Source organism: Stegodyphus dumicola, chromosome 12 (genome assembly GCF_044657685.1).
Source record: "Stegodyphus dumicola isolate Sdum_Otavi_A_Nest chromosome 12, ASM4465768v1".
Lineage (NCBI taxonomy): Eukaryota > Metazoa > Arthropoda > Arachnida > Araneae > Eresidae > Stegodyphus > Stegodyphus dumicola.
Genome location: NC_140779.1, coordinates 81,622,436 through 81,636,090, shown reverse-complemented (window position 1 = coordinate 81,636,090; position 13,655 = coordinate 81,622,436). Strand labels below are relative to the sequence as shown.

Here is a 13,655-nt window from a genome sequence, read left to right as displayed (position 1 = left end):
TTTCTATCACAGGTGTCCAAATACTTATTGGTAGTCAGTGTATAAGTCCCATTAGATGTTTAAAGAAGCCTAGAGGGAATTACGCGCATCAGTTTATTACATAGTTAATGTCCCACTGGTAGGAGGCATCATTTCTAACATCCTCACTACAAAATTATCGCGTGCCTCTTCTTATAGAGGCTTAGTTACAGACTGCCAATTTCTGTCAATGTCATTTATGTCATTTGTGATAATTACCAAAAATACATAAAAGAACCAAGTCAGTTGAAACAAACAAATAAATTGGGACTGAAAGGGTTAAATATTATTAACCTGACAGCCCATGATACCATTAGATATCCCTCATCTTTATAGATGCATACTAGTAGAGGCGACAACAGATTAAAGATCATTAAAACATTGAAAAATAGTACATTTTTCTTATATTCCAGGGGTGGCCAAAGTGCGGCTCGCGAGCCTGATACTGCTCTCGGAGGCAGTTTGTGCGGCTCGTGCATATAAAATATATGTATGAAATATGGTAAACTAAAACTATTCGGTGCCCGAAAAGAAGTAATTAATTAGTTTAGAGTCTTTTGACAAAGTTATTGGGTTTTTTTTCCATTTAAAATCTCCTCCACTGCTTCTATAATGATGTAAATATGAACGTGTGGCTTTTAGAAAATCTAGATGTGGCTCTCAAACATTCTTGAATTCAAACGCTCGACTGTTACTGACATGAAGTTTGGCCAACCCTGTTATATTCAATTCTGGCGACAAATTCATGTAGTCTTTTTATGTCGCCATAAGACTACACATCGTATTCACAAAAGTCTATACCTGGCCTTTATTTTCGCAACCGTTGGTCGTACCCATATATTTCTAGTTAAAAAAGTTTTAAATGATGCAAGTAAGCATTTTTAAATTAAGAAATAAGTTTTGTAAAAATTACGAAATTTAATTTTTTATGTGTTTCTCTGGGTACTATACTAATGTTCATTAAGATCTTGTAGTTGTTCTAAAAAACTAAAACGCAAAAAGTTTCACTCCTGTATGAAAAAACTAAACGAGATATCGGGTTTTAACGAAAGTTTTCACCGCAAATATCGTCTGCTCAAACAGTTCGTGTTGATGTATTTAATCATATTTTGTCAATTGAAAGAAAGAGACTTACTCTACAATACTGTATTGTAAAATTTGTGCAAAAGTATCATTATCTTTTAAGTACAAGGTGTCTGAAATAGAACTATTACGCTACCACATTAGAGACATCATTTACTTCCAGTTCTGTTGCAAAAAGTCAGCTACAGAATGTCATTAAGTTAGGTGCATAGCTGTAGGTACTAATGTTGTATCATATGACACTCTGAAGGTATGGTACCGAAAGTTCAAAAACAAGTTTTATGACATTCAAGAAGCAGAGCCAAAGAATATGTAGATGTTCTTTGGCACAGCGCTCTGGTCGGCCTACTGATGTTGATGAGGCCCGCCTGCGAGAACTTGTAGAAAAAAATCAGTATGCAACCACTCGAGAGCTTGCTGAGGAATTAGACGTTAGTGCCATGTCCATTAGTCGTGCTATACATCGCATAAACTTGAAGTACAAGTTCAATAGCTGGGTGCCGCATGAGCTGACTCAAGCAGATAAGGACAGATGTGTTCGGGCCTGCTCGAATCTGCTCGAATATCAATACAAGAACAAAATTCTGGACCGGATCGTCACTTGTGATGAAAAGTGGGTTTACCTCAACAACACAGGCCAAAAAGTGGTTGGTCTGCGCCCGGTGAACATGTCGGCAGCGTCGCAGAGCACAATTTGATTAAGAAAAAGATCATGATTTGTATCTGGTTGGATTGCCGTGGTATTATTCACAAAGAGTAGCTAGAAAAAGGTAAAACCCTCGACACTAAGGTTTACAGCGAGACGCTAGTGCGTGTTGACGCTGCTGTCCATAAAAAAAGACGAACTGAGTTCCGACACAAAAAGGTAATATTCTATCAAGATAATACAAGACCATATGTGTCTGCACTCACTAGCTGGACTGTGTACAGACTCGAATGTGTTCTTTTGCCACACCCACTGTATAGCCCCAACATCGCTCCTTCGGACCTCTACCTTTTCTCACACCTGCAGCTACATCTTGCTGGTGGTATCTTCCATTTTGCACAGGACATCCAAAATGAGGTTGATCTGTTTTTGAACTCGCGGCCACCAAGTTTCTGGGCCAAAGGCTTTGAAAAACTACCAAAACGTTGAAAAAAAAAACATAGATTTGAATGTTAATTACTATTCGCACTAAAGATACTGCTTTCAATCCCCCCTACCTTTATTAAGAAGATTTTTTTGGCGGAGAACAACCAGATATTTAATTTCAAAATTTGTCATATTTAATTTGTATTGAGGTATTAGTTAATAAATAAATAAGAAAAATTCGAGGTTGACTTCTTCGCCTTAAATGGCATTCCATAATATTGCTTTGTGATTTCTTTCTCTCTTTAACTTACAATTTTGTTATATTTGGTATTCGAAAGAATTTTCACACAAGTAATTAATAATTTTTCCAAAACAAAAATTCCATTATTAATATTGTCATACAAATATATTTTTAATATCTAAAACATGTTATTAATATTCTCATGGATGTTATTCACTTTAGATTTATAATCTGGTAATTGTCTGAAAGCGAATTAAGCTGCAATTATTTTTCTTTTTTAATGAATAGAAATAAAATTATGAGTAAGCGGTCTGCCAATACAAAAGCCTGCCAATGTTTTCTCAAATTCTATAATATTCTGAGTGGTAACCCTGTTGTATGTGGGCCATCATGACGTAGTTGAAAAAGTATATTATGCTCTACAGTTTAAAAAAAAAAAAATTCTGAAAGCTTTCAGATTTCATATGATTTCCAAATGGGCGTTTTTTTCATTTACATTACTCTCTACAGTGTTGCCACTGCTTGCTTTGAAATTATTGAGTTTTTTAATCAAAACTTTGTTAAAGTTTTACAAAATATAAAATAGGCAATAAAACAAATTCCAAAGTTGGGCTTCCAGGTGCCCATGTTGAGGTGGAGGACTATCTTATTCAAAATTTAATTACTCTAGTTACCGTTGTTTTTACAGATTGTGAGAAACATATATACATCCATGTAGATTCTTCACTATTTAGTTTCTTTAAATATAAAACAGGGTAATAATATTTGGTGGCAACAATCTGAAAAGTGATTTGGGCATTTAAAGTGATTCGATGTAAAATGCCGTTTTGAAACTAATAGCCCTTCAGGGCTAATGTCCATGTCCATTTCTCATAAAGAGAATTTAAAATGATGTACTCTCTCTATTAACATTACTTGATTTGAGGGGCAGTTAAAAAGTTCCCGGAATTATGTTTCAACTCTTTATTACTTACACTATAGATACACATTTACTTATTCGCCTTTAAAGCAGTTTCCTTCAGAACACACACTTTGCTCCACCTCTCCTGCCATTTCTAGAAACAACAATGAAAGTTCTGTTGTGGTAGCTTCCAAAGTTTAGCCATCGTGTTGGTTCTGATGTCTTGTACAATGTCAAAACAGTTACATTTGAGGCCCATTTTAATCTTGAGGAAGGGCCAGAAATGGGATGCTGCTAAATCCGGAGAATAGAGAGGCTGGTGGAGGACTGGAATGTTCTTTTCTGCAAGCCATGTATGCACAACAATCGATGTGTGACGGGAGGAATGGCGTGATGCAGTGACCATCCTCCTTGCCATTTGGCAGGACATTTTCTTTCAATTGTCTCTCTCATTCTTTACAAAACGTGCATGAAACAAGACTATTAACTGTTTTTTCAGCTGGTATAAACTCATAGTGCACCATACCATTGCTGTAAAACACAATAAGCATCACTTTTGTTTCGGATTTGACGTTATTTCTTTGGTCAAGGAAAGGATGTTGTGTGCCATTCTGATGACTGCATTTTTGTCTCCGGGTAGTAAGCGAAACATACAAATCTTGTCACGAGTAACAATTACCTCAATGCTGCATCCTCTGAGCTTGTATCAAAACATTTGGCTGCAGTGAACTGCCGAGTTAACATTTGATCCGGGTTCAGCAGTTGTGGGACAAACTTGGCAGTGACACATGTTATTCAAATCATGTGACAGGATTGCGTGAATGGATCCATGCAAAATTCACACTTCCTGTGCCACTCGCCAACTTCTGTTGGATCTAATTAACTGTTTCACTTGCTCGACCATTTCTGGAGGTTGAAGGTCTCCCACCGTGGCTCTTATCTTCCAGCAATTCCTGTCCTCCCGAAATCTTTCATAAACAGTTGTTTTCTTTAAAGAATCGTCACTGTAAACTGTTTGTAAGGCTATCAAAGTCTCTGAAGCAGATTTCTCCAATCTGCACTTGAACTTTCGCCCCCCTTTGCTCAAACTGTGACATTGTGCTAAGTGATCACCATACGCTCCTACCTCCAGCTATACTACCGTCACACTACCTGTTATTGGTGGTGATAAAGAAAATTCGGGTAACTTTTATGGCTGCCCACTGAATTACTGATGTAATTTCTCTGTGACAATGAATAAAAGTTACTACCAAAATATTTAGCTAGTTAAAATATCTGTTTTTGATGATAAACATACATTAAAAAGGTCTTCCTGCCCAATTAAATATTTGTCTTATTTTATTAATTTCAGAAATTATTATACTTATTCCATATGTTCATATTTTTCTACTAGCTATATCACAGATCCGGCTGGATTATTGAAATACCTCTGTGAATTCCACAAAACTCAGCTGTTACCTGTGGCTATTATAATTGACGATTTACAGCACTACATTTCACATCATTCACAAGTAAAGTATATGATGATTAATACCCAATTATATTTGAATTAGTGCATATTCATTTACTAAAAATAAAAACCAAAAAAATCCTATTTTTTATTTGTGCAGATCTTTTGATTTCTTTTTCTGTGAAACTTGCAGGCTATTCAGTTACAAAGGGTCTGCAAGTTTTATATATTTGTCATTTTAAATATGTTTAAGATTATAATTAGTGAATATACAGAAACCTTGTCACTTCTGGCTGATATGTATTCTATATTTTTCAACTTATTTTTTATTAATTAATTTTGTAGGATTTTTTGTAATATCAATAGTATTTATTTAATTAAATATTCCCTCTTTTTTATCTCTATATACTAACTGAGACTTAAAGAATATGAAATAATCAGTTTACATATAAAACTATCCTATATCCATTATTTCCACAGATTCCAGTATTTCTAAAACTCATTATTATATGTCTTATCAAGACATATAATAATGAGTTTTAGAAATTTTTTCAGTGTTATTTTTATTGAATTATTAATCATTTCTAAAAAAACTAGTATCACAAGGCATATTACATAATACAAAGTCAACGGATCAACTTCATAATTATGACAATATTGTTGAGTGCATAGGGATTCGTAATAGATAGAATGCACACAGAATTGATGATATCTTGATAAAATTTATTTTACGAAAAGAAACACTTCACAGCTCTGGAACTTCCCACAAAAATACTCGTACTCTTCAAAGTATCACAGAGAACTGTGATACTTTGAAGACAGAATGCAATGCAGTGTGTAATTAAGTGTATTGTTTGAAGTGTAATTACTGATTTGAGAGAGAATGCAATGCAAAGTGCAGCTAAAAGGCAAAACTAACAGGGAGATCAATACTTCGTAGTCGAATCTGAATATCTCTGGTCTTCTACAGATTTCACCCGGCCGCTGAGAAATCTGTAGTACTTCTCGAAATTACTGGAAGACATGAGAGCTGGATACAGTTACAGCTACCCATGGAATCAATTACAGTTATTCAGTTACAATACACATTATCATGATACATGGACCAGACCAGAGTGTCGCCAAATGATAGCCAAATTAAAAGACTTTTGGTGATTTCTTGCCGAACTATCAAGATAGCCATTTACTTAACATTAAATAGATTGGCTCCTGTATTCTTACTTTTCCGGCAAAGCATCGCCTCTTTAGATTTTCATCCAACGTTAGACTTCCCCCCCCCCCAAAAAAAAAAAAAAAAAAAAAAACTGCGTTTTCACAGATAATTTCACTAAAATTAAATACTTAGATTCAAAGTTCGTAACAATATCTTAAGGATCCAAACTGCAGTACCTATACAGAAAATGATTGTAATAGTATTACAAAACTGCTAGCGAGTTAACACTAATTGCAAGTTAACAATGATGAGTGTTAATTCACCAATAGCACAGGAGTTAACTGAATCATATGACCAGTACTAAAAGCCAACAGTTTCTCTTCTGGACAGTCTCAGTCTAATGTCAGTAAATTTTCGATTTTTTTGCTCAGTAGTACAATACTTACTTTCTTCAAAAACGGAACCGCAAGTAAATAAATTTTTAATTCCATTACGTCCCATCAGTAAGAGATGAAATAAATTTTTAGTATATGTCGCAAAAATAACTTAGCTGTGTGATCAAATGAACACCTGGAAATGATTTCATTTCTTTCAGAAAAATTTTCTTTAGTCATATCATCAGATTGTACTGGAAATTAATTGCACATTTTTTTTTTATTGTGCCAAAAAATCTCGGATGAAACAGCTGACTGTCTGAAAAACTGCAATGTCCTGTAGGAAATAGCTAGAAAGCTTCATTATTTGTGATTGATTGAAAAGAATGTAATTTTTCTTATTTTTTATTATTGTCCCTGGGGGGAAAAATGTCTATTTTGGCACATGTTCGAAATGCGAGTTACTTTAATTATCCGAAAATTACAGTAACACCTATTTAGTTACTGTAATTTTATATAACAGTTTTGGAAAACAGGGTTTAACTTTTATTAAAGCATGCTAAAGTGTGTTTCTTATAGGATCAGAGTAAAGAAGCAGCTCTGGTTAAATTATTTGCAATGTTAGAAGACACTACAGGATATGTAGCAGAGAAAAGGTAAGAAGTTAAATGTATTATTTAAATTTTTATGCATGCACTGAAGACGCCATGTCCATAAAAATGCATATTTTTGCAACTGTTGGTTATACACATGTACTCCCAGTTACAAAATATCTTTAAGTAAAGAAAATATTCATGTTATAAAAAATATAAAAAATTGCTAAAATTTAGCATTTTACATGGGCCACTGCTCCCTATAGTTATGCTTATAAATACTTACCCTCTCTATAAAAATTTTTTTAAAAAAAATGTTCTGGAATCGTGTGCTCAAATTGAAGGGTGAAATATTTAAATTTATGCACAGCTAAAAATGAAAAAGGCATGTTAGTTAGGTAAAGATTTCTCACATTAATAGATTGAGTGGTGCAAGACTGCTGCTGAAGGAAAAGAGATAGAATGAATAAGTTGGGGGCTTTGTTACTGTATGCTTATACATCAGGCCATGTGACTGGGGTAACGTGGGAGAATTTCCCGGGTTGGTACAGTTTTCAGTAAATTTCTGGATTCCAAATTTCTCAGCATATTATCTCTTTAATTTATGGAATACTAGAGTTGCTAATCCCCCCCCCCCAATTTTAGATATGTACTTAATTACATCTCACAAATAAACATTCTCTCCTTTGACACTAGTTTTTCGGAAACCCATATATTTTCTGAAAGCTTATATCACAAGTAGAAAAACTGTTAGGTCTTATGGGCCGAGGAACAAGCGTTTAGGAGCTCTAGAACCCACAAAATATTATTGAAGTCTGTATCGATGGACATATTTTCGTAATGGCGTCTCTATTTTTTGTATGTTCATGCATTGTCTGCTTCCGAAGTACTTGATGTTAAAGTCCTACAAAAAGAACTGGTACTTGAAGGATTTACTGGAAAGATCCAGCCTCTAGATATTCATTTTTTCAGATACTACAAATGTTTTGTTTGTTACATAACGGCCTAATCATTGGGGCACAGAAGTACATTTGGCATTGTGATAGTTTTATGGTCCTGCAGTCTTTTTCACTATATCAATTCAGCGCTCCTTGTTTTAAGAACTTGATTAAATATGCTTTTTATGAGGGCAGATACTTGGACGACGAACCTGGAATGTGGATTGCGCCAATGGATTATTGCTTCGATTTATTGACAGATAATCAGTGTGCTATCACAGATAATAAGTATTAGGCTATCACTTTTGAAAAATGTGCCGAATGTTAACTGTCTTTCTGCCTGTCTCAGTGTTTATTTGGTGAATTGCACTTCGATTGTCACTTGTAGTAGATTTTATTTGGTGAATTGCACTCGATTGTCACTTGTAATAGATTTTATTTGGTGAATTGCACTTCGATTGTCACTTGTAGTAGATTTTGTTTGAAGTCAATAATAAGTCACATTTCCAACATCCCAACATATAATGTTTCTTTTCAACGAGTTGTTTCGTCCTTATATTGAAATCCCCACTTTATTGCCATATTATTAGCTCATGTAAACACATGAAATGAGCATTTTAGCGACTTTTGGTGTCATGTTTCCATCACTTTTCTGATACTTTGTGAGCCCTATAACTCCTAAACGCTTGCCCCTCTGCCCCTAAGATTTCACAGTTTTTCTACTTGTGACATAAGCTTTCAGAAAATATATGGTTTTCTGGGAAAGCGGTATCAAAGGAAAGAAAGTTTACTTCTCAGATAGTGGAGAATAGCTAGCAGAGGCTAAATAACACATACCCAGCAGGAAGGTGAAGTGGCGAAAGAGGATATGAAGTCAATTGCTGTACTAAGCTTGGAAAGTCTTTGTTTCAGGCCTGGATAGCCAATTCGACAGAAGTTTACAGTAATGCAGATGCCTTGAAGAGGTTGTACTTTATTATAAAATTAATACTTTAAAGGTCTTTTGTCAAATTGTTCCAATTAAGCCTAATTTGGTAAAAAAATCTTTTTAGTTTTATATTTTATATATATTAGATCTAATATCTATAAGATTTCTTATGTTTGTCTCTCTTCTCAAACTGTATAAGAATTCTGTTTGTTTATCACATGACAAAAGTATAAATACTTGAATAATTATATACATAAGTTTTTTTTTTTTTTTTTTTTTTTTTTTTTTTTTTTTTTAGAATGAAAATAATTATTTTTATTTGTTTTGGCAGAGGACAGCCATGCCATCGTATGGTTTCATTAAACCAAGATGTATGTCAGAAAAATATCATCAAGAGGTTTTTTGGAGATCTTTGGCATATGGATATTAATGAAAATGAGGGGCATTTGTTTTTGACCGATGACCGTGTTCCAGCATTTAGAGTGGAATTACAAACAGAAGGTGATAAACAGATCATCATGAATAAGATGTATAGGCTACCTGTAGTCCAAGATGTAGAGGAGCAATAAATAAAATAGATATGTAAAATATTTTTGTGTATATATTTTTATCTGTGTAATACAGTTTGTGTAATGCTAGTATTAAATATTTGTTTTCTTATCTGGTTCTCTTCATTCCTTTTGTTAATTACATAAAGACTGATAATATTTTTTATATATAAAATTGGTTAAGAACTGGTAAAACTGGTTGGGAGATTTTATAATTCTAAATTTAGGAATACTTTCTTGTAATAATAATTTTTAAATTGGAAAAGAATAGGATTCAAGAAAATTGCTAAACTTCATATATAGTTTAAAAATATTACTGTGCACTTTTATTTCCTTAAATACTGGTTTTAGATTCTTAATTTGCCACCTTGCTAACTGACTCACCATAGGGTCCGATTTCGAATCACGGAGAAGACATGGATGTTTGTAAATGTCTAGTGCCTGTGCAGCATGGGGGTAACTCTAAATATGCGGCAAACCGAAAGTCCTCTCCAGAGGTTGGTGGTATGACTGTCAGAAGTAGAAAATTTCATCTTGAAAGTTGTACTGCATTCCTCAATTATGAATCGACACTCTAAAGAAATATTAACACATAATTTCCATTTTATGACTTCAAAATATATAAATCAAATGCACAGCCATGTTTTGTAGAAACATAGCTAGATGAAACAATAGTTGATGATATGTTTATAAATAAATATTGTGTTTGTTCAGAAATTTTCCCTCATGTTAATGTATTATCCAAATGTCAAGTTTATTGTCTCCAAGCTCAGTCAGGCATATCTCAAGATATCCTTCCATTAGGAGTTTAAATCTATATTACATTATGTTATGCTACCAAAACATTTATTGTCAATTCAACCTAGGAAACTGCAAGTTTCTCAAAGAAATTCGGCACTCGTTGATTCGTAAGATTTTTAATTTAGTTTTCAAATGAAAATCGAATTCTTAACACACTTGAGTGATTTTAAAAAATATATATTATGTGGACACCACATGACTTCCTTCTCTGGATTATTAAATTATACACACTTTTTGCTGCATATCATTTAAACTTATTTCCTCGAATCTTATTAGAGATATATTTCGCATTTAATTAATTCAGTTCTCAAAGCAAAAATACATGAAAACTCAAAACATATTCATTAAAAATTGTAAAATCAAGAAAAATAAAACACCAAATACAGTTAAAAGAACAAATTTTAAAATTAGAGTTTCTACGGAAAATCGGCAGGATTTTTCGGTAAAGAAAATTGAAAGTTTTGGTCCCACCGTGTAAAAAGACACTGAAGCTGGTGCACCAAAAGTCACTATTTTACTAAAAGTTTCAAATGTAAACAAATGGCGACCCCATTAGGCTTAACGCAACTTAAACTTTTAAATAGTTGATAATTCCATAACTATTGCATGCAGATTAACTAAAAGCATAAATACCTTACACAAGAAAGGCATAATACAATAACTTTTAAAGAAAAAAAAAAAAAAAACGCACAGTTTAACAACATACATATAAGAATAGAAATCTGAGCTCGACAAGCAGGCTAACAGAGTGGGTATATATATAAGCGTGCAACCTAAAAATGAAGGTTCACAATACAATAGCAATATACAATTTCTACTCTTTGAGTTATGTGAGATGATACATAGGCAGTGCAGGATTTACTTATAAGGTGCATAAGCTATAGCTTAGGACCCCTACTTTCTCGGGGCCCCCCAAAAATTAAAATATAGTATCACAGATTTATAAAGGACCCCATATCTCAAATAGCTTAGGGCCTTAACCAAGCATAAATCCGGTTCTGTACATACGTACGTATAGACGTCATGAAACATCCATTTTACAATCCGTTTTTAGTAAAAAGAGGCCTTTATTGTGTTCGTAAGTACAGATGTATTGGAAAAACATCGATTAGATGGATTCGAGATCGGTCAAAATGGAACTTTTTGATGAAATATGATACCCGAAATTTTTCGGCATTACAATACTTCCTTTACTTTGTAGAAGAAAGTAAAAAAAGCAATTTTCATATGTCTTATTATTTATATGCTTCTTAGTATTTATATTTATACCATACTTCTTAATATTTATATTTTCTTCTTATTTATAATTATCATTTTTACTGTATTTCTAATAATAATTATAAATTAAGCTCTAAAATTCCATTTTACATTATCTTGACTGATGCCTTCTTCGATACAATGTGATTCCCCCCCCCAAAGCAATAAATTTGCGATGGTTCGCTATCACATAATTATTCGTAAATTCAGAAAGGCTATGTTTATGTATAATTATGGAGTTGATTTGTTAAAAACGACACCATTCAACTATCGGTAAATATTGGGTTTTAATGAACGTTCCCCCACCGCAAATATCGTTTGCGCAAACAATTCGCGTTGGCGCGTTTAATCATTTTGTCAAACGATTTTTGGCATTTGAAAGAAAGATTTGCTTTAGAACACTGTATTGTGAAATTTGTAAAAAGATATCGTTATCATTCAGTACAAGATGTCTGAAATGGAAACATCACGCTACCAGATTAGAATCATCATTTACTTCCAGTTCTGTTTCAAAAAGTCAACTACAAAATATCATGTGTACAGCTTTAGGTACTAAATGTTGTATCATATGACACTGTGAAGGTTTAGTAACGGAAGCTCAAAAACAAGGACTATGACATTCAAGAAGCAGGGCGCTCTGCGGGCCTATTGATGTTGATGAGGCCCGCCTGCAAGAACTTGCGAAAGAAGATCAGTATACAACTACTCGCGAGCTTGCTTAAGGAGTTAGATGTTATTATATTGAATGAATAGTGCCATGTCCAGTCGCGCTATGCATCGCATAAACTTGACGTACAATTTCAATCGCTGGGTGCCGCATGAGCTGATTCAAGCAGATAAGGACAGACGTATTTGGGGCTGCACTATTCTATTTTAATCCACGCAAGGACAACATTTTGGACCGGATCGTCACTTGCGATGGAAAGTGGGTTACTTCAACAACATAGGCCGAAAATGGGGTTAGACTGCGCCCGGTGCGTCGGCAGCGTCGCAAAGTGCAGTTTGACTAACAAAAAGATCATACTTTGTATCTGGTTGGATTGTCTTGGTAATAGCCACTAAGAGTATCTGAAAAAAGGTAAAACTCTCGATAGTAAGGGTGTACAGCGGGATGCTAGTCCGTGTTGACGCTACTATCAAGGAGAAACGTCGAAGTGAATTCCGGAGCACATCAAGATAATGCAAGACCACATGTGTTTGCATTCACCAGCTGGATTCTGTACGGACTCGAATGGGATCTTTTGCCACACCCACCATATAGCCTTGACATCGCTCTTTCGTACCTCTACCTTTTTTCACACCTGCAGCTACATCTTGCTGGTGCTAGCTGCCATTCTGCACAGGACGTCCGAAATGAAGTTGATTTGTGTTTGGACTTGCGGTCACCAAGTTTCTGGTCCAAAGGCATTAAATAATACCAAAACGTTTCAGAAAAATCATATATTTGGGTGGTGATTACTACCCGCACTAAAGGTACTGCTTTCATGTGTTTTTTTCTCTAAATTTTTTTTAATGTTTTTTGGCCAAAAACTTTCGTTACAACCAGATAGTTGATGGTACTATTTAATTTTGATAGATAGCTCTCGTATGTTTTCCCCGAGTTCCATGTTAATTTTAACTGAAGTGTCCCTTTTAGTTCGTTGTCAGTGCAAGTCCTAGCGGACTAAAAAAATTCCAGCGGGGTTTGGAAGTTATAGTTTCAATGCCGGTTGGGTAGTTAACTTATCCAACCGGCAGTGGAAACGATAACTTCTAAACCTCGGTTTGTACGGATGGCATCTCAACCAGACTTATGTGTCTAACAGACTAATATGTTACATAGAAGTTACACCTGCGCCGGGCAAGACATGATCAGGTATAGAATACAAGCACATAAAATATTACTAAGCAAGATACACAGAAAAACTGCAATATTGGTGCAAAGATTAGTCTGCCGCATGTTCTGAATATACAAAACATGCGAAAGTAATACGCAATGAATATAATGAAAAAAGGTTAAACCAGGTAACGCAAGCTAAATATGCAAAATACTAGTCAAGTGTACAATAATAAATAGAATATTGTAACATTAAAATTTAATAATATTAAATAACAATGATATCGGTAGCAAGAGACAAGTACTAGTGGTACGATTCATTTGTTAGTACTGATAAAAATAACACCTATATTCATGTTATGTATAGTGGTCAAACTATGCAAGGACACACATCTTACCTTCATATTAAAATTGAGATGCTTGTATAGAATGGAATTAAAGAGTTTCGGATATCTGTTTTCCTATTACCAGTCTATCGAGAG

At 34.2% G+C, this 13,655-nt stretch overlaps 1 protein-coding gene across 3 annotated transcripts in view; it reads left to right on the top strand.

Annotated features, from left to right (window-relative positions):
• Positions 1–9,411, top strand: part of LOC118182672 (uncharacterized) — a 64,619-nt gene extending 55,208 nt beyond the window's left edge. For all 3 annotated transcript variants that reach the window (XM_035352060.2, XM_035352062.2, XM_035352061.2), the window contains exons 3-5: positions 4,709–4,826; positions 6,872–6,948; positions 9,083–9,411. In XM_035352060.2, coding sequence (XP_035207951.2) covers positions 4,709–4,826; positions 6,872–6,948; positions 9,083–9,320 — 433 coding nt within the window. In that variant the 3' untranslated portion in view covers positions 9,321–9,411. The remainder of the gene's footprint in view (positions 1–4,708; positions 4,827–6,871; positions 6,949–9,082) is intronic.
• The last annotated feature ends 4,244 nt before the right edge of the window (positions 9,412–13,655 follow it).